Source organism: Ochotona princeps, chromosome 8 (genome assembly GCF_030435755.1).
Source record: "Ochotona princeps isolate mOchPri1 chromosome 8, mOchPri1.hap1, whole genome shotgun sequence".
Lineage (NCBI taxonomy): Eukaryota > Metazoa > Chordata > Mammalia > Lagomorpha > Ochotonidae > Ochotona > Ochotona princeps.
In genome coordinates, this window is record NC_080839.1 from 76,763,754 (window position 1) to 76,789,020 (window position 25,267).

A 25,267-nucleotide genomic window follows, 5' to 3' on the forward strand; every position below is an offset into this window, starting at 1 on the left:
ATGTCTTCAGTGAGTGTCCTGCTCCTCAGCCTGGGGGGCAGTGTGGCAGAACTGCTGGCCTTCCCCACTGGCTCGCTCTCCTGCTCTGGTCTCCTGCAATATACTCAGGAACCACCTGAGTATATTGCACAGATGGGAAATTTTCCAGAAGTTAATGCACAGAGATTGTAAGTGCTGCCATGTCCTGAAAGGGAGGCCTTGTCTACAGCTTTACATTCCTGTATTTATTTTTTGACAAGTTGCCTTTTTTCTTGCCCCCTGTTTCTTCATCTCTGAAATGAGAATATTTGATAAATTTGTCAAAGGAGTTCCCTAAGATTTTTCAAATCTAAATTCTGTGGTTATTTTGTTTTCTCTGCAAAGTGTAGGTGGTTGAGTTCTCCCTCTAGTTTGCTTGCTTGATGTGACATTTCCAAGAGTTGCCTGCCTTTAACTATCCTTATTCATTGTTGCTTACATTTTAGGGGAAAATATTTACTTCCTTGGAGCCAGAGCACGACCTCAACGACGTGTGCCTGTATCCCAGTTCAGGTATGCAGTGTGTGGTGGGCGGTCACTCGGTGAGGCAAGTCTAGGCACTGTGTGTTTGGTTTTAAACTCATTTCTTAAGGCAGAATTTGACTTGGTCTGGACAGTTCTTGCTATATTATTCTTACATGGAGAAGCCAAGAAAAGGAACTGATGTTGATGACTCAGAAAATGGCACTCTTCATGACTCAGTGAGTCTTCAGCCTGCCTAGCTATTAGTAGAAACAGGTAACAATATACAGGCATGTGGCAGGTGCAGTGCTATTTTAGTGTGCTCTTAGCTCTTTTATGTGATTAGCAGTAGTGCCTGTGGCAATTGAGGTTAGGGATTGGAGAAGGCCGGAGCAGCCTGATGATACAGAGATGACACAGAGCCCGTGTGCTTTGCTGTATTCTGTGTTGTGTGCTGTTCAGCAAATTGCGTGGTAGATTTCAGAAATTGGTAAGGCCTTTGAGGCAAATCTGAAGAATTTTAGGGTCTGAGAAAAAGATGAGATCAGTCTACTCTCTGGCAATACCTTCCTCAGATCTTTATTTAACATTTATTCATTTATTTTAAAAACAGAGATAGAGAGGAACAAATTTTCCATTTGCTGGTTTACTCTCCCCATGGCCACAAGGACCAGGGCTTGGCCAGGCAGAAGCCAGTTTGCCACATGGGTGGCAGGGACTGAACCACGTGGACCAGCCTCTGCTGCTTTCCCAGGAACACCAGCAGGAAGCTGGGTTGGAGCTGAGCAGCTGGGCCTCAAGCTGATGCTCATATGATATGCCAGCAATTGCAGGCATTGGCTTAGCTGGCTGTGCTGTAATGCTGGCCCCTAGCAATTTATTTTCTACTTTAATATTTTTTTTGTCAATTTCTGTTTTACAAGTGAGTCCCTGGTTCAGAGAGATATTGTGATTCCACCTTAACAAAACAAGCTTGTAAAAAAATAGTGTATTGGGCCCGGCGGCGTGGCCTGGCAGCTTAAGTCCTCGCCTTGAACGCCCCGGGATCCCATGTGGGCGCCGGTTCTAGTCCCGGTGGCTCCACTTCGCATCCAGCTCCCTGCTTGTGGCCTGGGAAGGCAGTCGAGGATGGCCCAATGCATTGGGACCCTGCACCCGCGTGGGAGACCTGGAGGGGGTTCCTGGTTCCCAGCTTCGGATCGGCACGCACCAGCCCGTTGCGGCTCACTTGGGGAGTGAATCATCGGATGGAGGATCTTCTTCTCTGTCTCTCTTCCTCTCTGTATATCTGACTTTGTAATAAAAATTAAAAAAAAAAAATAGTGTATTATGAAGCTTGGTTTGGATAAATCCACAAAGACCCAAGTATTTAACATTGAAAGGTCCAAGGTATAACGACTTCTATTTACAAATGCTCCTTGCTTTAGGAGTTAGCACCTGATAAATCATTGTAAGCTGAAAATGCATTGAATACACCCCAGCTACCAAGCTGGCAGCTCACAGTGGAATTGTGAGGGTTCAGTTGTTTTCTTGTGTGATTCTGTAGCTGGGAGCTGTCACACTCCACCCAGACCTTCCACCTGGGTGGAGGGGCCCATGCTTGTGGGCCATCTTCTGCTGCCTCCCAGGTTCATTAGCAGAAAGCTAGTTTGAAAGTAGAGCAGCCTGGACTTGATCTGGCACCCATATAGCCCATCCTAGGCTAAGGACCCAAGCCAGGATACCTGGGCCCCCACCCGACCCCTGCACCCACTGTGCAGGCTGGCCTAAGGACCCAGGCCAGGCAACCTGGGTTCCACTGAACCCCACTGGACCCCCGCCCTCCAGAACTCATGGACCTGGCACCCTCCCCCAACCTCCCATCCCTTATCTTTAGAAAAAAAGAGAATAGGCTAGGCAGCTGTGCTGGCACGCGGTACAGTTAACACAGATTTGGCATTAGCCTGGCCCAGGATGCCCATTAGCTATGAGCTGCTTTTCTCCCAGCACTACAACACTTACCTAGGTACAACACAACCTAGGCTGTTGCCCACAGCTGGGGGAGAAGATTTGGATGTACCCTGAATTTGGTGTGATGGATAAGGCTCTCGGGAGCAGCATGGGGGATGCTGGCCTACTGTGGCTCTGGGAGGGCTGTGGTGGCGTGCAGACAAGGCTGGTGGTCGAGATCCCAGAAACAAGCCAAGGGTGTGGCCCTGCTTGCTGCAAAGAGGGCTTGTTCCAACTCTGCAGCTGGTTGCAGGTCTGCCTGTCATTGGCATGTACATGGGTTTGGAACTGAAATGGAGAGGTGGCATTGTGAGCTTAGGTGGGGAGAGTGGGCAAGCGAGACCAGGGCTTCTCTTTCTAACACTGGAGCAGTGGGGGAGGCAGTTGGGACGGGACGCTATATACCTAAGCTCTCTGACTTGGCTGCCTACCCACTGTAGGGGACTCTTAAAGGAGAGACCCCTCGGCCTTATCTCAGGGTGTCCAGGGGTAGGACCCAGAAATGTGCATCTTTAACATGCCATGCGAGTGCTGCTCATGCCTCACGCCCTGTACTGCCCACAGGCCTGTGCTTGGAGCTGCGGCTGGTGCACAGTGCAGACTGGTCCTCAGGGTCAGTTGCGGACAAAGAGAACAGCCACGGAATCCACAAGATCTTAAAGATGGGGCAGGGACAGTGGGGAGCATGTGGAGGGAGACAGTGGGGCTGGAATGGCTCCTCTGGGGGCAAATGACAGAACCAGCTGCATGGAGAGCAGGGGTGTCCAAGGCAGGAGGTGTGGTCAGCGTAGCCCAGTTGGTATTGCTGCAGCCATGGTGGCAGAGGGGAGAGACCTCAGACTCTTGAAGTGCAGTGTTACTGTCTGCCTTTGTAGCTGTGTAGGTCATGGCCTGCAGTCAGTGTTGTGGTTTTTTTCTTCGTTTGTTGCCTCTTAGGCGGGTCAGAACAGTTGGTGTATGCTGTAGGGGTCAGCAGGTTGGTATATGGGAGGGCCCGATTCTAGTGCCTGTTGTTGTTCCAGGTACACACTGCTGTCCCAGGGAGATGGGCAGCTTGGGACTTTGTTGCCTGTATCATCTGTGAGAGCTGGAAGGACTATGTCAGAGTAGTGGGGTGAGGTTATATTCTGGGGAGCTCAGGAACGTGTGCTCATACCTTACTGGGCTCAGGTGAAGTACCAGGATGAGTGAGGCAGGCACGGGTGTGACTGGGGCAAGGACAGAGAGCAGTGGTCATGGAGGGACTGCCTGAGGGGTGCCACAGTGCCGAGAGAGCTCACCCCAGCAGAACTGCATCCCACCCTCCCCGTTTTCTCCTCCTCTACAGGTTGGCTTTCCCTAGACCAGGCCAGTGGTCTTCTAGAACATCCCTCATCCCAGATATCTGAGTGTGTGGTAGTTTCTCAGGATGTTCGTTAACTTTTACCTGTAGCCAATGTTTTACCTCAAGTACAGGTCAGGGCTGACAGGTGATTTGGTTCAAGATCTCGGGCAGGTCTGGTGTGTTGGCTGCGGGTTTCTCCGTATCAAATCCCTTCCCAGGGGATCAGGCCTGCATTGATGAGAAGGTTGGCCCCCTGGGAGAAAGCCCCACCCTTAGAGAGCAAGATTTTCTGAACAGGAAGCATTTTCGGACAGCTACTTTGTGTGGTGGAGTGACTTAACTGCAGTGCCTGGAGAAGGCTACCTAGCACTCACAGCCTGCCCTGGATCCTTGCTGAGACGGGGAGCCGAGCCCCCACTCGGCCTGGGCTGGGCCTGTGTGCCCTGGATCCTTGCTGAGGCGGGGAGCCGAGCCCCCACTCGGCCTGGGCTGGGCCTGTGTGCCGTGGATCCTTGCTGAGGCGGGGAGCCGAGCCCCCACTCGGCCTGGGCTGAGCCTGTGTGCCCTGGATCCTTGCTGAGGCGGGGAGCCGAGCCCCCACTCGGCCTGGGGTGGGCCTGTGTGCCATGGATCTTTGCTGAGGCCGGGAGCCGAGCCCCCACTCGGCCTGGGCTGGGCCTGTGTGCCGTTGATCCTTGCTGAGACGGGGAGCCGAGCCCCCACTCGGCCTGGGCTGGGCCTGTGTGCCGTGGATCCTTGCTGAGGCGGGGAGCCGAGCCCCTACTCAGCCTGGGCTGGGCCTGTGTGCCCTGGATCCTTGCTGAGGCGGGGAGCCGAGCCCCCACTCGGCCTGGGCTGGGCCTGTGTGCCCTGGATCCTTGCTGAGACCGGGAGCCGAGCCCCCACTCGGCCTGGGGTGGGCCTGTGTGCCATGGATCTTTGCTGAGGCCGGGAGCCGAGCCCCCACTCGGCCTGGGCTGGGCCTGTGTGCCGTGGATCCTTGCTGAGGCGGGGAGCCGAGCCCCCACTCGGCCTGGGCTGGGCCTGTGTGCCGTGGATCCTTGCTGAGGCGGGGAGCCGAGCCCCCACTCGGCCTGGGCTGGGCCTGTGTGCCCTGGATCCTTGCTGAGGTAGGGAGCCGAGCCCCCACTCGGCCTGGGCTGGGCCTGTGTGCCCTGGATCCTTGCTGAGGCGGGGAGCCGAGCCCCCACTCGGCCTGGGCTGGGCCTGTGTGCCGTGGATCCTTGCTGAGGCGGGGAGCCGAGCCCCCACTCGGCCTGGGCTGGGCCTGTGTGCTGTGAATTCATCAACATTGCTGTCTGCTTGCTTTACCATACCTTCCTCCTTCCACTCTGTGCTTTACGTTTTCTGCTTAATCATAGTCTGCTTAATCATGTTTTAGGAAAGCTACAACCTTCTTTCTTATCTGCTCCCTGACTCACTTAGGAATAATCCCAGCTCTGTGAGGATTCTTGCTTTGTAATGGTTTCCTGACCCCGAGGCACCCCAAGCCTTGAAGCGGCCTGCCTGCTGGCTCACTTTCCAGGCTCATGCTCACTCACAGTGTGCTGCTGGGGGCGGGCAGCACCTGGTGCTCCAGAAACTTGGGGCGTATCATGCTGGTGACTTGGGGAGCTAGCAGCCTTACCTGCATCTGAGGCCCATTCTGTCTGCCCAGTCAGGACCAGCGAGTTCAGCACTATCGGCAGAGGAGAGAAGGTGCATTTTGGGGTCCAAAAGACCTAATTAAGGCTTATTGATTATGCAAATTACCCAGCCTCAGCTTTCTCACCTACCTTACAGGGCTGTTGGGGATTGCCTATACTTCCATTACTTTTTTTTTTTTTAATTGTTTATCTTCATTCATTTGAAAGACAGGCAATGAGAGGTCTTCTGTTCCCAGGTTCATTGCCTGAATGAACAGCCAGGGCTGAAGCCAGGAGTTCACTAATTGTATTGGGTGTGAGTGTGTTTGTGTTTGTGTTTGTGACAATCCATTGATTGTATTGGTGTGTGTGTGTGTGTGTGAGAGAGAGAGAGAGAGAGAGAGAGAGAGAGAAAGAGATGATGAGAGAGAGAGATGATGATGATGATCCATTGGTAAGACGAGACAGGCAAGATGAGAGAGACCACTGAGTGGTAACTGAGCTCATTCACTCAGCATTTCAGTTTGTCACAGCATAAAATATCCTAGCCTCCTTCTTCTTCTTTTTAATTTTATTTTTTTATTTTGATGATCTTTACATAGTTGATTAGGGCACAAAGGGTCAAGGGCTACAGGAAAGTGGGTGAGACCATTATTTCTACATTCTCTTTTTTTCATTCCTGTATCTGGGTGAAGGAGAGGAACAAAGGGAAAAGCCACACCCAGCCTCCCAACTATCCCAGGGTCCCCGACCTGGGTATGCTCTGAGGGCACTGCTCAAGTGGTTTCAGTAGTTCAGCTCTTCTGAATTCCTGCCAATCTCGCCCTTCCAAGCACGATGAAATCTCTTCAGAATGTACTGGCTGACATAGTCCACCTTAGCGTCTCCACTCACCCAGAATGTCACTGCCAACACTTGGCTGGGCTAGTTGATCAATTTGTTCTGTCCTCTGTTGTGGTACCAGGTGTCCTCTGCAGGCTCCAGTGTACTACCACATCCTCCAGGTGCACCTGGATATGCTGTCCACTGCTCTTTCTGAGCCTCTGAGGAGGCTCATGGTTGGGGTTCTGAGTCTGGCATTTCGCTGAAGAAATTTCGTCTGAAGTGATCCCAGACCAGATTCTCAGGTGTACTTGCCAGTATAGGGTCCAGCACAGTCCTTCGCCCTTATCAGCCTATGCATATGGTGGTGGTTGCAACTGCTAGATCAGTTCTGTTTCCAGCCCTGTCTTCTACACAAACCAATGGGTGTTGTAGCCCATCCCAATTCTACCCACCATACACTTGGCCATGTAAACCAGTCGCAGCCTAGTTGGGGCGACTCCCAATAACCCTCACCAGGCCCGCCCCCCTGCCCTGGTTTCCATACTTGCCAGTTTGTATAGCAGACTAGTCCAGACTGTCCCACATCCTATGCAGCTCTCATACTTGTCAATTGGCATTAAAGAACTAGTTCAACCCAACTAGCCCCACCATTCAGCCCACACACTGCTGGCAGGTGCCACTAACCGTCTAGCCATGCCCACCCAAGTCCTGGTTCTCATGTTCACCAGACAAAGTGGCATCCCAGGAAAGAGGTGCCCACTGTTTCCCTCCTGGGCCCATTCCCACTCTTGGATCATGCGCTTTCCAGATGGTTCTGCAGTGTGACTTGACAGAATTAGCCCCCAGTGCCAGCATCTGCCAGCTGATGCCGTGGCAAAGCCCAACCAATCCACACCCACACTGACCTATGCTTGCACCAGTATGAACAGTCAACCCAGGCTGGCTTTTCCCCGACCCAGCTCACATGAGGCCAGCAGGTGTTGTAGCTCTGCCAGGTCTGGTCTGCCCTCATCCCAACTCATGTTCTCCAGTGGGAGTGGTAATCCAGCGGGGGAGCCCTCCACATTCCCCCTACCAGCTTCCCCCTGCCCCGCCCCTGGGTCTTGCATGTGCTGGTTGGGTGCCGCGGCCCTGTCTGCCTCACCTGAACTTTTGCCAGTGGGTAATGTAGCCTGGCCCAGCTCAGCCCAGCCCCAATTCCAGCTCAGGTTCGTGGAGGCTAAAGCCTAGCCCAACCCAGCCAGCACCCAGTCCAAGCCCTCATGTGTACTGCTGTGTATTGCAACCAAACCTGGTCCAACCCATATTCCATTCTGGTGCTCGGATTTGCCAGCAAGTGATGTGAACTGGCCCTGCCTGGTTCACCCCTGACCTGCGCCAAATTATGCCACTGGGTACCGTTCCCTGGCCTTTTCTGGGCTGCTCCCTATCATGGTTCTTGCCCTCACCTGCATGGACTGTGTCTCGACAGGAGTTTCCTGGGTTCCTCCATCAGAACCTCTCCTAGTGCCACATCTCGTGCACACGGGTGAGTCCTTGGGCCAGCCCTACTCAGTCCACCTCCTGACCTAGCAGGAACAATGGCCTTTCCTGACCGGCCTTCAACTCATTCCAGTTATTATTGTTGGGTGTTACAGTCCAGTCTAGCCTGGTCCACATACAGACATAGCTCACACCCTGCTTCTCAGGGGGCAAAAACCTGGCCTAGCCGGTCCTACACCTACCGTTGTTCTCACGAGTACCAGTGAGTGCTGGGGTCTAGCCAAGTCTGTCTCACTCAGCCCCAGCCCACACTTGTGCCAAGGTATGCTGCAGCTGTATCCAGACCAGAATGTAGCTCCTACTCCAGCCCCGTGTTTACCAGTGGGAACCCCAACCCAGCCAGGGCGTCTCCTTAGCTCCTCAACCAGGTCTGTTCCCAGCTATAGATCTTGCAAGTGGCAGTGGTTGATCTGACCCAGCTTGGTCTAGTCCCTCACCTATCATGACCTTTGCTTTGGATGCTGTAGCCTGGCTTGACCCAGCCTACCCCAAGTCCCACTATCTGCTGGCGGGTACTGGAACCTGGCCCTGCTCTGTCTGCTCCCCTCCCAGTCTCATGCAACCTGGTAGGTGTGACAGCCCAGCTGAGCTTGACCTGTGCTCCAGCCTGGTTTCTGCTCTTGCTGGTGGGTGAGGTAAGGTTGGCTCAGCCCTGCCAGGTCGCCCCCCTCTAAAACCAACCCACACATTAGCCAACAGTTGGAGTTACCCTGCTCATGCTGCCCAACACCCAGGCCTGAAACACATTCTCACTAGTGGGAGCTGTGGCCCCCAATAGGTTCCCCAAGTTTCCAAGTTCCCCTGCTTGACCCACTCCCTGATCCAGAGTTCACATGCTCCAGCAGGTGCTAGGTCCTTGCCCGGCATAGCCTGCCACTCCATCTTAGCCTTTGTATGAGTTGGAGGATGCTGCGGCCTGGCCCGCCTCACACCCAGTTGTAGGATGCATGTTCAGGTGCTGTAGCCTGGACCTGCCCAGCCTGTTTTCAGCCCCAGCACCCGTGAGTGTCAACGGGTTCCATGGTCACTCCTAGCTCAGCCAATCACAACCCCAGCTCTTAAGCTAACCAGTGGGAGTTGTATTTCCACATGAGTGGGCCCATTTATCCCCCACAGAAACTACACCAGACCTGGTTCTCTCGCTTGCTGATAAGTGTCATGACCCTGCCTAATGTGACCAATCCCCTGTTCTGACACTCAGCCAGGTACTGGTATCTAGCTCTGCCAGATAGGCCTCCAGCCATAGCTTTCGTGTGGACTGGCGTGAGACAGTAACGTTCTACACTAACAGCCCATCTCAGGACTCCCATGTGGGCCGGTGAATCAGTCTGACCCAAACATATCCTATGGGCTCTTCCCTGCCAAATTAGCAGCTCTCAGCCCCCTCACTTACCTGCAAGCACAGTGACCCTGTCTCTGGGAGTCACACAGGATTCATCCCTTGCCTATACTCACGTTGGCCTTATCCATGGATGTCCCCAGGCAGCAATTACATACCCCAAAAACCCTAGAGCTCACCACCGGGCAGCCAGCAGGGAGAGCTAGCACCACTTGGCACACTGGCTACCCAAAGCCCAGGACTCACGCACGGCATGACAGCAGTGGCCATGGCCTGAGTCCCTAGAATTGGGTCCGACCTGGCTCAGGTACACTCAGCAGCTGTCATGCTGCTGTGGGCTCCTTTCATCCAAGCCCATGGCCGAACACGCCCTAGACCCCCCCTCTTTTTAAGAGCCATTATGGATAATGACTTCATCTGAGAGATGGGAATATGACTGGGGAATGGCCAGGACTATGTGATGCTTTGGCTTTTTAAAAAAATAGTATATATTTATATTTATTGGAAAGGCAGATCAGATTTACAGAGAAGGAAATACAGAGAGAAAGATCTTCTGTCTGTTGGTTTACTTCCCAAGTGGCCACAATGATCAGAGCTGAGCTGACCTGAAGCCAGGAGCCAGGAACTTCTTCCTGGTCTTGCTGGCAAGTGACCATCCTCGACTGCTTTCCCAGGATACAAGCAGGGAGCTGGATGGGAAGTGAAGCAGCCAGGTCATGAACTGGTGCCCATATGGGATCCTAGCGTATGCAAGGAAGGATTTAGCCGTAAGCTATCGCACTGGGCCCTCTGATAATCTTTATGTCTTCCCTCTGTGGGTGCTTCCATTGTATCTTTTTTGTTTCTTTAAAGATTTATTTATTTATTTTTTATTGGCAAGTCAGATATAGGAAGAGAGAGACAGAGAGGAAGATCTTCCATCCGTTGATTCACTCCCCAAGTGGCTGCAACAGCTGGAGCTGTGCTGATCCGAAGCCAGGAGCCAGGAGTCTTTTCTAGGTCTCCCATGTGGGTGCAGGGTTCCAAAGCTTCAGGCTGTCTTCAACTGCTTTCCCAGGCCACAAGCAGGGAGCTGGATGGGAAGTGGAGCACCTGGGACATGAACTGGTTCCCATGTGGGATCCCAGGACATGGAAGGCGAGTACTTTAGCCACTAGGCTACCGCACCAGACCCTCTTCCATTGTATCTTACAAGTTGATTTTTTTAGATTTAAAAATATATTGATCTAATTTATTTGGAAGGCAGAAAGGAATTTGCCATGGTATTTTATGGGTAGTATTTGCCATTTTTTAAAAAAAGTTAACATTTTCAATATAGTTTTAAGTATTATAAAACAGAAATTTTGAGATAGTAATACAGAGTTCTCATATGTCAGTCTCCGCACTTCTCTTGGTAGAATCATCTAATGTTAGTGTATTTCTCACAGTTTATGAACCACATCCAGTTATATCTTTTTAATCCAAACTCTTACTCCGCTCGGCTCTCTCAGCCTCTAGTAATGAGCATTTTGGGGGATTAAGTTTTAAGGTGGTTGTTGTTGCCGCTTTCATGCATGGGGGTGTTTATTTTCTGTGCTTGACTGTCTTCACTCAGCACGATATCCCCTGGTTCCGCTCATTTGCTCGGACGATAGGACTGCGTTCCTTTGTAGAGAAGGGTACTTGACCCTTGCCGTGTGCTCACCTTTTTCATTGTGTTTATTTTCAGGAATGCTGCTGACTGCCAATGAAGCCCCCAAGATGGGCATCTATTACATTCCGGTAAGTGCTGCGCAGAGGAGAAGCACTTGAAATGGAATGAGCGAGGACACTTGGGCCTTGCCTGGGTGTGTTGTGGGCTCTGGGCGCTCAGCAAGGCCGTGTCCCTGAGGCCCAGTGCTGCCCCCAGTGCAGCCCCCCAGTGCAGCCCCCAGTGCTGCCCCCAGTGCTGCCCCCCAGTGCTGCCCCCAGTGCAGCCTCCCAGTGCAGCCCCCAGTGCTGCCCCCAGTGCTGCCCCCAGTGCAGCCCCCAGTGCAGCCCCCAGTGCTGCCCCCCAGTGCTGCCCCCAGTGCTGCCCCCCAGTGCTGCCCCCCAGTGCTGCCCCCAGTGCAGCCCCCAGTGCTGCCCCCCAGTGCTGCCCCCAGTGCTGCCCCCAGTGCTGCCCCCCAGTGCAGCCCCCAGTGCTGCCCCAAGTGCTGCCCCCCAGTGCTACCCCCCAGTGCTGCCCCCAGTGCTGCCCCCAGTGCTGCCCCCAGTGTTCGCCAGGGACAGCCGTTAGCACCGTGTCCATGGCACAGATGCGCAGCTCTTCTTCACATTGTGTTTGTTTTTGTTTCCAAGTGTTTTCGAATCTTAACCTTTCAACTGTGAGTGGTTCAGAGATCTCATTCACAAGCCAAAGCCTAATACTCTTCCAGTCCTCTCATTGTAATTTCTTTTATTTTTTTGTTTTGTCAAATAAGTGTTGTAGAGGGAATGTTTGTTAACCAATTTACATATTCTCACTCAAAAGAAATGACAGCCAGAAACGCAGCCTGCAGGTTTCAGAGAAGCAGGTGGATTTTGAGGCACCCGTGGCCAGCCTCTGTCTTGCAGGGTTATCCCTCCTGTGAATTCCCTAAAACCTGCTGGGGTATGCCTGTCAACAAAGGGTTTTTCCACATTCATTACATTTTTAGAATGCTTTCCCTGTGTAGTTTTACTGATGTTTGTTGAAGTTTACTTTGGACCAAAAGGTGTTTTCCACTTGCATTGCCTTTCTAGGGTTTTTCCTCTGTGTCAGATCTCAGACAGACCGTGAATTTGTTGCATTAAAAAAAAGTAAATTTCATACAAATAAAACATTTTAGATCGACATGATCAGTGGTGACATATAATTAGCAATGTTCCTTTTTTTCCCCCCGAGAATTCTTTTCATACATTCCATAAGTTTCTCCTTCTGTTATTTAGTCTCCAGTGGGAAAGAAACAAGGCAGTGTGATCTGCTCAGCGGAAATACACATGGTGTGGGGGTGTTAGGCTTCTGAGTGGTTGGAAGGCATCTCCGTTGTCTGAGACGTGGGGCCTAGGAGGCCGGCCTTGAGGGGTGTGAGCAAGCGTGTTCGCTTCCACAGTCACAGAGCCTGCTGCATGGAGTGTTTTTTCCGGGTAGCTCAGGGGAATCTTGGGAAGTGTTCTTGCTGTCGCCTGTCTGTGGGTTTGGAAACCTCATGACGTGACCGGCAGGACTGTGGCCGTTCCTTTTGGATGACAGTGGAATGAAGGCCTGGCAGGCTGCATTTTGCTTTCCCCAAGGTGTCATCTTTTCCTTGTCCTTCAGGCTGTCCACAGAGAATCCTTCCATATTCCTCTCTGTCTCTTGCCTTGTTTGGCCAGACATCTGTGGAGTGTTCAGGCACTGAGCTGTACCTGAGCAGGTGCCGGTGGGCAGGGCACTGCCTCTTTTCTCCAGGAGTTCCTGCTAAGTAAGTAAAGGCAGGAGGTGATTTCTTTCTTCTTTGTTATTTTTTTAAGGTGAGCTTTAAATTTATTTTCATTTTGAAGATTTATTTATTTATTTATTTGTTTGTCAGAGAGAGAGAGAAATTTTCCATCCTCTGATTTTTGCCCAAATGTCTACACCGGCTGGGACTGGGCCAGCCCAAAGCCAGGAAGCAGGAACTCCACCGAGTCTGCCATGAGGCTAGCAGAAGCTCCGTACCTGTGCTGCTTCCCAGTGGAAAGCTGGGTGGATGGACAGAGTGGCTGGACCTTAACCCAGGCTCTCTGATACTGGGTGCAAGTGTTCCAAGCCGCCCCTTAACCTCCTGAGCCAAGCCCAGGTCTGTGAACGCTATGAGAGTAGTAAGGAGTTAAACTTTGAAGGCACACAGGGGAGTGGTCCAGGGAGCAGTGTGGCAGGTACTCAGAGCTTCTGAGGAGAGGGCGGAATCTGCATGTGGAGGGGGTTGGATGGCATGTTCAGGCAGGCTGGGATAAGGAACGCAAGAGGTGTCTCAGCTCTGAAGGGGAAATATGTGATCAGCATTAGAGAGAGGAGGGCAGGAAGCTGAGAGCCACCCTAGGAAAGGTCCTGCACACCAGGGTGGCCTGCAGACCAGGAGCCTGGGAGTGTGGAGAGCAAAGGACTAATGGTAGGATCAGACTTGTGTTTTTGGGAGAAATGCTGTGGCTTGCACAAGGAGAGTGGATCAGATCGGATCCATTCAGTCTGGAATCTGGCCCTAGGCTATGCAGTCCGCAGAAGAGGTGAAGGCACCCATGGGACCTGTGGCGGACCTCCTGGATTCTTTTGAGTCCTGGTTTGATTCAAAAATAGAGGTTGATTCTGGCAGGCGGTCATTTCAGAGTGTGATTTCCTGACTTGCCCACGCGGGTCTCGGTGGCATTGATTGTGACCTTGCAGACCTTTGGCCAGTGCTGCACTCGGAGGTGGCAGCAGTCCAGTTGCCCACACTCACCCCGGAGTCGAGGCCAAGGTCTTGTTCCGTCTTCCTCATGGGAGCACTCCCGATGTGTTGATCTTCAGTGACTGCCCGCTGATGCCTCCAGTCTTACATCCCTTTCCTGCGACACAAGTCAGGAGAACCAGCTCGTGGGCAGGGAACGCTTTTGGAGAGGGAGTGAGCGGGACTGCGGCCAGCAGAGGAAACTCCAGGTGGAGAGCCTTGTTTGGGGTCTGTGGGCAGCTTGCTGGCAGCTAGGGGGGAGCCAGAAGATGTGAGAACATCATGAGAGGGGCTGGTGACTGACTGATGTTGAGTGGGAGCCAAGCAGAGAGCCCAGGATGGCACCCCTGTGTCTGGGCAGATGTGTTACTGCTAGCGGCTTTCTACATCCCGGGGGACATGGGACACCTTGAAAACTATGTTAGTATTTTCTGTACTTTATAAAATGGCCCTTTACGGAAACACACACACAGCTTCTAAGTTAAGCCAACGATAAGGACACATTCCTGTTTTATTCTGATTGTGTTTAAAGTATGGTGAAGAACCACCAGGCCCGCCTGGGTAGTACTATGGCTGTTAGTACTGGGATACATTTCCTTTCAGTTATGTTGCAGTGTTGTTTGTGTGTGAGTCGTCTTTTTTATGAAAATTGTATCCTGTTTCTTCAGTTAGTCTTTTTATTTTATTTTATTTTTATTTTTATTGCAAAGTCAAATATACATAGAGGAGGAGAGACAGAGAGGAAGATCCTTCACCCGTCCGATGATTCACTCCCAAGGTGACTGCAACGCCCAGCGCCGAACCGATCCAAAGCCGGGAGCCAGGTGCTCTTCTGGGTCTCCCACAGGTCCCAAGACCTTGGGCCGTCCTCGACTTCTTTCCCAGACCACAAGCAGGGAGCTGGATGGGAAGTGGAGCTGCCAGGACTAGAACCGGTGCTCTATATGCGATCCCGGCATGTTCAAGGCGAGGACCCTAGTCACTAGGCCATCGCACCGGGCCCTCTTCAGTTAGTCTTAGAAATATTGATTTCAAGGAGTTAATGGTTACCTAATGCACTTTAATTCTGTCCATTGCACCTTATCGCATGGCTTAGAACATGCCTGTTTTCTGAAACTGCCGGAGACCTGCCACTCGCTGCTGATTTCTGGGTCTGATTCTTAGAGTGGGCTTTTTACTGCAGGTAACATGGACTGCAGTAGCATGAGCAAAAGGGGCAGTGATGAGAGCCGCCTTCTGGATGCATCTAGTCTGCCTGGGAGCCCTGGTGACTCTGAGCGGGGAGCTGTGGGGGAAGGCTGTACAGCCCCGCAGGCAGGAGCCCTCTCCCTTGCCCTCCTTGTGCTTAGAGCTGGGCTGGGAGTGCTCGCCTGTCCTCCCTGCTGCACAGATGCCACTGCGCCCAGCCGTATTTTATGGTGCTGCTTGGAGCCCATCTTTGTAATGCTCCTTCAAAGCCAAGAGAGAGCCCAAGGGTCTGAAAGCCTGCCATTTTCCAGGAGATTTTATCAAACTCACAGGGCTGACATTTGGCTCGGAGGCATGTTTGAGGCCCATGGAGCCAGAGAGGCGTGTGTTTAATGCACGCCTGGTGCCAAGTTGAGGAGGCGTGGGCTGTGATTTGTATTAACATCCCATTAATCAAGTAGGAAACTCGTTTTCTCCCCTTTGGGCTGGGCTGGAAACGAAGACAGTCTCGTGTCCCTTTAGCTTGCTTGGCTTTGCCTGCCAGTCTGACCCCATCTTCCTTGGGTTCTAGGAATCTGTGTAGACGAAGTTCCTGGGTTGTGCTTCCCCCACACTGATCACTGATCCTCTGTGACTGAGTGGGTAGCTCCAGCCTGTGTGGTGTCCTCTCAGAACCACCCAAAATGGCTTATTCTCGCCTCGAGACCCGGTTCTGTTGCTTCATTTGAGTGTTGCCTTCAGGGGGTCTCCTACGTCCGTAGCTCCAGAGACTGACTCCAGCAGCTGAGCTGTGATTTAATCTTTGGTTGGCTCTTTACAATGAACACCGTTGGCAAGTGTGTGGGCTGCTGAGGGGCTCCAGGTCCCAGGGACACCCAGCCCGCGCAGCACTGCCCCTGGTGGGATGTTGCTGAGCACCTAGCTCCAGCCGCCGCTGTGTCTTGAATGGGTGCGTGGGCCTGGGGGCAAACAGAGAAGACAAATACTGTTGTTGGTTTTGGAAGCTACTTGACCAAGATATCAGTAGTTCGGCTAATGAAAAGTGGTTGTTTTGTTTGCTGTAATTAATAGATTAAAGCTGCTCTCACCATCACATGCAGTGAATGTCACTGAGCCCGGGTTGCAACTACTGGCAGCTAGGTATTTATTTAAAGTGTTTTTCTTAGGAAAAACCTACTGCATTATTTATACTGAAATACTTTAGTTAATTATAATAGATTGACAAAACACATTTAAATGTGTTCACTATTTGGAATGTGTACTCTTGGAGCCCAAGGAACTACCTGCAAATGAGTTGAAATTAGAAACAGGAAGGATTGGATCGGCTGCAGTTGGGCTTAGTTTCCTCTTAGGAAACAGCCCTGGACCTTACCCAGTGTGGTTCCTAACAACCACAGCGCTCTTACAGGTAGAGGAGAGTAGTTGTTAAGACACCTAGGCCCTCAGGAGTGTTTGCGTCACTGAATCCTAAAATGTGTCCTCCAGAGGCATGCAGAGCCAAAGGTAACACATAAAGTTTGAGTCACTACATGGGTGGGCTGGAAGGTTCTCGAAGGCTGTCAACCCAGAGGGTTACCACACTCTCCGGTGGGGATCTGTGGCAGGGCCAAGGTCTGCTGGGACTCACGGGCTTATTTGCCTGTCTATCTAGGGACAGACCTCTGTGTGTGTAGGGCCTGGGGAGGTGTTTGCAGATGGTCAGGAGGTGATTTGAAATAAATTAGTTATGGTATTTGGAGATCAGTGTTAGGAACTTGGGATGGATAATGTGTGTTGTAAATATAGGGATCTTTGCAGTTTGGCAGATAAATAAAAGTAGGTTTTGTTCTGTTTTGAGAATCAGAGAGCCATAAAGAGAGAAGACAGAGCTTCTGTCTGCCAGTTTAGACCCCAGCTGCCTGTGGTCAGGACCTGGGAGCTTGATGTTCCCCGAGGGAAGCAGGTGTCACCTGAGATGTCATCACTGCTGCCACATTATCTACATGGCAGAAAGCTGGAGGCAGGACTCAGAGCTGCGAATGGGATTCCGACCCTTGTGTATGAGAACCAGTGGCTTAGCTGGCGGCGGAATAGCCGCTCTTGATAACATAGTTACTCTGATCAGTATTTTTCCTCTGATAGCTTTTGCAATAAAAACATTTAAGTGGAAAGTATTTTAATTGTTCAGGGAGAGATAGGTGGACAGGAATCTGAACTGAATTTGTTACTCTAGTCCTAAACTTTATGGCCATGTTAGGTTGCCTGTTTTAGATGTATGTGATTACTTTTTGATCATCCCTAAGTGGTCTGAGAACATCTTTTTTTCTAGTCTAGGAGTCCAAATATTATTTTGCTGGTGTGATTGGCATGATTTGCAGGAAGTCTGGGGATACAGCATGACTACCAAGCCTGGGAAGGGTGCAGGGAGGTGGGGCTGGAGAGGGAACAGTGAGGAATAATTATTCCTCGGACGGTGGGATAACTGTGGGTGACAGCAGACCAGTCGTTGGCTATTTTGAAACGGCTGGCCAAGAGGATGTTTTTAAGAAAAGATTTATTTGTCTATTTGTTTGAAAGGCAGAGAAACAGAGAAGGGATGGAGAGAGAAGGATCTTCTATGGGGGTTCAGTTCCCTGAAAAGCACACAAGAACCAGGTCTGGGCTGGGCCAAAGCCAGGAGCCAGGAACTCCGTCCACACCTGCTACATGGGTGGCCGGCGCCCAGGTAATTGGGCTGTCTTCACAGCCTTCCCAGGCGCGTTAGCAGGAAGCTGGACCAGAAGCAGAGCACCTGGAACTTGAACTGGCACTCCAGTATAGGATGTCCTTGTCGTAAGTGGATGCTTCATCCAGTGTCCCAGTGTTGACCCCAGTAGAGGGGATTTGGCATGAGTACTAGCACAAAGAAGTAATAAGTGGCTGAGTCGATGGAGGCCGCTGTCTCCTTCTGGTATGTCCAAGGCTCTCTTCCCTTGCTCACCTGTTGCTGGTGAGGCTCGTTTCTGCCCCTCCTCCCCGCCGGCTAGGCCTCACAGCTGCCTGTGCAGTCACCCAGGGGTGCCTTCCCACAGGGCAGCCTTGCCCATGGCCCAGGCTGCAGGACTGTGGGTGTGCATGTGCTTGGCTGCTCCGCCTGGACGTCTGACAGCACAGTACACTCGGCATCACTACAGCAGAGCACAGCCCCAGCTCCCCGCACATACCCTCACCTGCCAGGCTTCCCGTCCTGGGCTCAGAGTGTGGGAACCGCCTGCCTGTCCTGTACCCTCCACTTCCCCCTGCCTCGTCACCCATCAGCAAGTCACTTCAGCCGTTGCCAGCTGTTTCTTGGTGTTCTTTCCTGTTCCTTACCCAGGTCACTGTAGTGGCTTTTGGGCAGGCCTTTCGTTGACATTTGTTCCTCTTGTCCTTTACCATACAATCCCAGATTCACTTAATAGATAAAAGATGAGTGGACACAAATGAAACGGTACTGAGGTTCTATCAGGACGATAGTTAAATTCCCTTGGACAGGTAAGACAGGCAGGCAAATGTGAAAGCTAAGGGTATTGGCTGTTGTAGCTTTTCTGGAACGTGTACAAAATTGGCTTTGCAGCTAGTCAGGCAGAGTTTGGCCTCTGCTCGTGTGCGTGTCTGCTTTCAGCTGAGCTCCTGGTGCTGCTGTGCTTGCTCCTCAAGGTTGGGGTTTGGAGGCGGCCATGACTGGTCTAGTTGGTGCATTGCTGTTGAAAAGCAACACTGGAGATTCACTTAGGTTTACAAATTGATATTCTGGAGAATTTCCCAGCTGAGAGATGTCTTCACCTACTGGTGTGTGTTGGAATGGCCCTGACTGTATCAGTGTCCCTGTAGAGTCCTGAGACAATGGAGGACATGTTTGTCTTTGAAGCACAGAGCTGTAGGACAGTGACAGACGTCATTTCATGAGGAATTGCTGTTTTGTAGTGCCAGTAACAACAGAGTCTCTTGGCTTGGGGATGTAGTGCCAGATGTAAAGAAAACTGTCCCTGGGGGAATTTGCCAACACACAAAGGATGTACAAGACAGAACATAAGCTAGACAAGCAGTTGCTGTGATGTTCCCACCTAGGGATTTTTCAGTGTGCTCCACAGGAAGGAGGAAGCTTTTGAAGCCTGGAGCAATGGAGGTGGAAGGGATCTTTGAGGTCTCCTAATCCAATCCCTAACTCCCAGCTGGAGAATCAAGCCACACGTTCAGGATCAGATGACAAGTTGGTAGCAGAGCTGGCTCCTGAGAGCTTTCCTTTTTAAGATGTGTCTCTTTCTTTGCAAGGCTGAGTGACAGAGAGAGGGAAAAGGAAGGGAGAGAAATGGGAGAGCCACAGGAAGATGGATGGATGGATAGATAATTTGCTGTTCCACCCATGGGATCACTCCCCCAGATATCCACAATGACCAGAGCAGGGCCAGGCTGAAGCCAGGAGCCAGAGCTCCATGTTGGCAAGTGTGGCGGCTGGTGCCCAGCCACCTGGGCCATCATCCACTGCCTTCCCAAAGCACAGCAGCAGGAACTTGGCCTGAAAATGGAGCATACAGTTCTTGGACCAGCTCCCCAGTATGGAATACTACATTGCAAGTGCTGTACCATGATGCCAACCCCAAGAAGATGTTTCTGAATTCCACACTGCAGAATGGATAAAGCCTAGATGTGATTAGTTAGATCCGAATTTGAATACTAACTTTGCTACTTAAAGTTTGTGTGTCCTCGAGTAAGTTACTTTTTACTTTTAAAGATTTATTTATCTGAAAGGCAGAAAGAGATACACTGAAGAAAGAGGGGTTGATTCCCCTCTATTGCCACTGTAGCTATAGCCACAGTAGCCAGGCCTGGGCCAGGCTGAAGCCAGGTCTCCCCCACGAGAGGCAGGACTCCACGCACCCATCTTTTGTTGCTTTCCCAGGGGCAGTAGCAGAAGCTCTGATCTGGGATGCTGTTGTTACAGGCAGTGATTTAGCATGCTGCGCCACAATGGCCCCCAAGCCCAGCATCTTAAGCTTTTACGAAAAAGAGGAGAGTTGTAAGGTAGGAATGATTTCTTGGAATAAGCAGAATTTGAGGAGCCTGGTGGGAAAGAGATTTTGAATAAAAATTATGGCATTATGTGGGCACGGGCTTTCATGTAGGTCTTGAAAGGAATACAATATTAAGCAAAATAAAAATACTTTGAACAGGTTGTGACAAAATCCTAAATATGAGCCAAGAAAATTTCAGAAATATTCTTTGGGATTGTTAAGTCTATTATTAGATTCTATAAAATGCAGGTGCAAGGGAGCCCTTGAATGCCATTGATTTTGCCATTTAATATTAAAACAGAAAACAATAGTGAAAATCTGGTTGATAAAATAAAAAATATGATTTTTTAAAAAAAAGTGAAGTCCATTTTATCCCATTCTGTCATCAAGGTGGATTCTTTGTGGAAAATATGGCAAAGACAATTAGATTAAAACACAAATACCTGTCATCCACCCAAAGGCAAGCACTTTTAGCTATATGTTTTCAATATTTAATCTGAAACATTGTTGATACCATTTTATATCCTCTTCTTTGCTTAATATTTCCCTGTGTTCTCATAAACTCTTGAAAGTAATAGAGACACATTTGTATGTGGATATAAAAGTAATTTTAGTTATTTTTGTAATGTGTGGCAGTCGGGGATAAAAAAGGTGGAAAGGCTGACATTGTGGCTGTCAGGTTAAGCCATTGCCTGTATCACCAGCATTCCAGTTTTGGTTGTTGCAGGTTCAGGTCCTGGCTGTTCCACTTTTTTGTTTTGTTTTTTTTTTAGATTTGTGTATTTTTATTGGAAAGATTTACAGAGAGTAGTAGAGACAGAAAGATCTGTCCAATGGTTCATTCCCCAAGCTGCTGGAACGGCCAGAGCTGAGTCAGTTTGAAGCCAAGAGCTTTTTGGGGGGTCTCCCACATGGCTGCAGGCTTTGGGCCATCCTCCACTGCTTTCCCAGGCTACAAGCAGGGAGGTAGATGGGAAACCACAAACCGGTGCCCATATGGGATCCCGGCACGTGCAAGGTGAAGATATTAGCCACTGAGCCATTGTGCCGGACCTGCTCCCTGCTAATGCCCCTGAGGAAACAGAAGAGTCCTTGAATCCCCTGCTCCCTGTGGGAGACCTGGAAGAGCTCCAGGCCCGGCCCTGGCCACTGAGGTCATCTGGTGAGTGAACCAGAAGATAAAAAATCTCTCTCTCTTCTCTGTCTCTCCTTCTCTGTAACTCTGCCTTTAACATAAATTTAAAAATATAGCTTGGAAAAAAGAAAAAAAAGCAGCTTTAGTCTCACCAGAGATTTTTGCTGATATTTTTGCTACATTTTCTTTGCATTTGAAACTATTTTATTGGTTATTGATTAGGCTTAAAATGAAATCCTGTGATTGGTTATATCCTGGGGGCGCTTGCCCGCCTTAACTTTGGAACCTGTTCTCTATTAATAAGTTTGGCCAATGAAATGAAATGCCAGAAATATTAAATCTAACAGATCGAGAAAAAATATTTAAAATGTGGTTAGTGAGTTCAGCCTGGCACAGTGGGCTTTGCAGCAGTATCTGTGGAATGCATCTTGGAGGTTTGGTCAACACCCATCCATCCAGCCCCTGCTGCCCCCGTGAACAGTGATGGAGAAGGACAGGTGCTGCGTTAGAGTGGCTGTGTGCCCCCAGCCCCTGCCCCCCACCATGAGTGGTAATGGAGGACAGGTGCTGTGGCAGAAGGGCTGTGTTGAGCCCATCGGTGTGTGATGAGAAACAGGAGTATTGTCAGTGGGTATGAGTTGGAGACAGCGGAGAGGAGATTTTAGCAGTTGTGTTATAAGGCACCATATAGGAGGAGGCATGATTTTAGAATGTAGCAAAAGAATAAACAGTGAAATAAAGGCATCTTGTCTGAGATAGAGAACATTACAAGGGTAGTTAGCATGCCTGCATCCAGTATCTGGGTGCTGGGTGAAGTTCAGTACTTGGCTTGGCTTCGCTTCTGACTCCAACTTCCTGCTCACTGTGCCCTAGGAGGCGGCACGTGACGGCCTGGGGATGGGGTTCCTGCCCCCGACATGGCGTGGGATGGGGTTCCTGCCCCCGACATGGGGTCTGGGTTGAGTTCCAGGCTGAATCAGTGCACTCACTGCACCCTCCTCCAAATGAGAAATTAGCATTTTTCTGAAACGATGGAGCATCGGACTGAAGGGGGAATTGTTACTGGCAGTGTGAGAAGAGGTATGAGACGGAGGGAGGGAAGCGCACAATGTTCAGTTTCTGAAAAGCGGGCTGATTGAAAACATCGTTCCCTTTCGCCCGAGTTGAGAGATGGTTCTTTCTTAGGCAGCTTGATGCATCTAGTGCATTCGGGATGTGTGTTTGATTTGATTCTACAAAAAAGTCATTTTACAAATAAAGCCCATGACAGACATTTGGCCCATATTTGAGTCCTAACTCTGCTTCCTGTCCTTTGTTGTTGTTGTTGTTATTATTTTTTTATTATTTTATTACTATAAAGAGAACAAATTTCATGTATCTCATAGGTACATTCCAGTTCTAGCTCAATGCACTAATTGCACCCAGGGAGGCGCCCGGTGACAGCGAAGTCCCCATCATCCACTTCACAGACCCAGTTGGGTTCTGGCATCTTGGCTTTATCCTGGGCCAAGCTTAGCTGATGCAGGCTTCAGGGATTGAACCTGAACCAACGTTCTAGGAAACGAACCAGTGGATGGAAGAGCATGTGTTGTGTCTGCCTGTCAGAAAAGACAGAGAAAGAGAAAAATCCCTACACAGGTAAGACATGTTAGAGAAGGAAAAAGATCTATTTTTATGGAGAAAAAAAATGTGAGGTACTTGAGGCAAAATGGAGCAGGCTTCTGGGTTGGAGTTCAGCGCTATATTTTTGCTTCCCTTTCCTGATTAATGGAAAGGGAGAGGGGTTTCCTGTGGTGGTTTCCTTGGTAGCCCAGGCTGATCCTGAGTGAGTCAGGTTGCCTTAGGGGCTGCGGTCCTGCCCAAGGGCATTCTCAAGTGGGAAAAGCAGAGCTCAAGTGTCAGGTGGGGAACAGACACTCTGTCCTACAAACAAGTGGCTTACAGCTTGACAAAAGGGGAAACATGGGCTTCCTATTTTAATCTAAACACTTTCAGGCAGCAGCAGTATCTGTGGAGTTTTTCTCAACAAAGGAAATCCTCTCCATTTCCCATCACGATTTATTGGGTCATGAGAACAGCAAACGCACACAAAGCATTAACGTGTGACCATCAGGAAGTAATTTTCTGAGCATCCTGTCACATTTTCAGATGTTAATTTCAGTTCTGATTAGGTACCAATTCATGTCACCTCCGTGTGGAAGTATGTGTCGCACAGATGACACGCATTGTGCTGTGTGGACGTGTCAGATGACTTATTTTTGCTTCAACAGCTACACATCCTCCTGCCTGTTTTCCTGCTCATGTTCTGGTTTGACTCAGCCCTGACCTTGCCTCCTCACGTGTGCATCTTCCCCGCTCCTTGGGGCTTGGCAGGCTGACCCCTTCACCATTCCTCCATGGCCAAGATGGGGAGGTTCCCGCGTGCCCTTTGAGGCTGCGGCTGGGCTGCTTGTGGAAGCCCGCACAGTCTGCTGGGCCAGTCCAGTGGGGGCAGGATGCCAACTGCTCCCAACAGCCATGTGTGGAGTTGTTGGGTGTCAGGGCATCTGACTGGCTGACTGCTGGGAACAGTCGTGCTTGGTTGGTGAGAAGCTGCCCTGCTCTCATCCCAAGTGTCTGCACCGTTTTGGATTCCCACAGTGACGGGGGAGCGGTTATTTATTCAGAAAAGCAGAATCACACACGCAGACACAGAGACTAAGAGAGAAAGAGAACCAACTTCCATCCACTGGTTCGTTCCCTAGATGCCTGCATATGTCAGTCTCAGCAGGGCAGAGGTAGGAGCCCAGAGGTCCATCCAGGTCACCCAGGTAGGTAGCAGGGACTGGCATACCTGAGTCCTTGTCTGCTCCTCCCAGATGGCATTAGCAGGGGGCTGGACCGAAAGCAGAGTAGCCAGGGCTTGTGCTGGCTTGAGCAGCAGCTTAACCACTGCATCACAACACCCACCCAGCATTCTGCATTTTAGTTATTCTAATGGGCGTGTGTAGTGATATTTCATTGTTATTTTAGTTTGGAAGTATTATTAATTTTTATATTGGTCACTCGAAAATGCCATCCTCTGTATTCTACTTTTGTGGGCTGAAGTATATACACTGTATGAATTAGTTTTTAGCCTGAGTATGTGGAGTGGCTGGGTCAGGCACTACACGCATTTAGTGAGTGACTTTGTGTGTGTGCACCAAGATCCATGGGCATCCGTCAGTGCAGTCTGCTCGGAGGAGCGTAGGCACTAAAGGCCAAGAAAGAAAACTGCAGGGCCAACAGTGCTGAGTTGTCAGGGCCTAGGCCTACTGCCATTCTACCATGTCAGCTAGTTTGCTTCCAATTTTAGGTGGAGTGACTGTTTTAAAAGGTTTTATCCAGAGGCGTGAGGCCAGGTGTGTGGGTCAGATTATTCAACCTGGAGGCAGGGTAAGACATCTTGTGGTGGATAGGACCAAGTCCCTGGCCTGGCAAGTGTGGGGGAAGAAGTGAGGAGCTACTTCCGTGGCGTGTGGTGGTGCTTGGCAGTGTGGGGGAGGCAGGGAGAAAGGAACACGGGAGTGACCCCACTCCCACTGCCCTGTGTCCTCAGACGGAGTTTTTCTTTCTTGTTTTCTTCTGGTTCGTCTGTCTGGAAAGGCTCAAATGTTGTCACCTGGGGCCTTGGGTTTTCTGGGAGGAAAAGAGAAGCATCTGTGCTGTCCACGCTCTGGCTTCCCTTAGTCAGTGGCACGGGTAGCTGTGCCTGCCACTGGCCTCCCCTGGAAGTGTGCATGGGCCCCGTGCTCCTTGCTGAAGAGTATATTTGAAGTAGGTGATGCTTCAGTTTGATTGGCAGCGCCTTTTTAATTACTTGTTGTCTCTATCCATATCTGTGCTTGTATCCTTTTGAGAGTATTTTGCTTTAGAAATAAATGCGCTTTTAAAAAGATTAAAACTTTGAGGTCAGTGTTGTGAGGCTGCACGTTAAGCCACTGCCTGCAGTGTGAGCTCCTCTAGGAGCACCAGTTCCTACTCAGCTCCCTGCTGAAGCCTCTGGGGATTCAGCCGTGTTCCTCGGGGCCCCTGAGCCGCCATAGCCTTCCCCTGGCGTTTCTGTGAAGGTAGAACTCTGCTAGATCTGCCCTGCGCTGTGCGTCTTCCTTGTGCAGTTGCTGAGCTCTGGAAGTGCAGAGAGTGTGGCCAAAGGATAGAGCATTTCAAACAGTGTTTAACCCACTACACAGCACAACACTGGGCCCAGGGCAGATTTTATAGACTGCTGTGTCCCTCTGCATATAGGCTCTGCTTTTCTTGTTTGTGTTGTTTAGAACCAGGCACTTTAAATAAGATAGATTTGGAAACTGGCGCTCAGTTCCTTGATACCCTTTTGTTG

The 25,267-nt window shown here is 50.6% G+C and overlaps 1 protein-coding gene across 1 annotated transcript in view; it reads left to right on the forward strand.

Annotated features, from left to right (window-relative positions):
* Positions 1 to 25,267, forward strand: part of NOL10 (nucleolar protein 10) — a 100,327-nt gene that overhangs the window by 35,417 nt on the left and 39,643 nt on the right. Inside the window, exons 12-13 of the mRNA XM_058668279.1 lie at positions 465 to 531; positions 10,854 to 10,906. Coding sequence (XP_058524262.1) covers positions 465 to 531; positions 10,854 to 10,906 — 120 coding nt within the window. The remainder of the gene's footprint in view (positions 1 to 464; positions 532 to 10,853; positions 10,907 to 25,267) is intronic.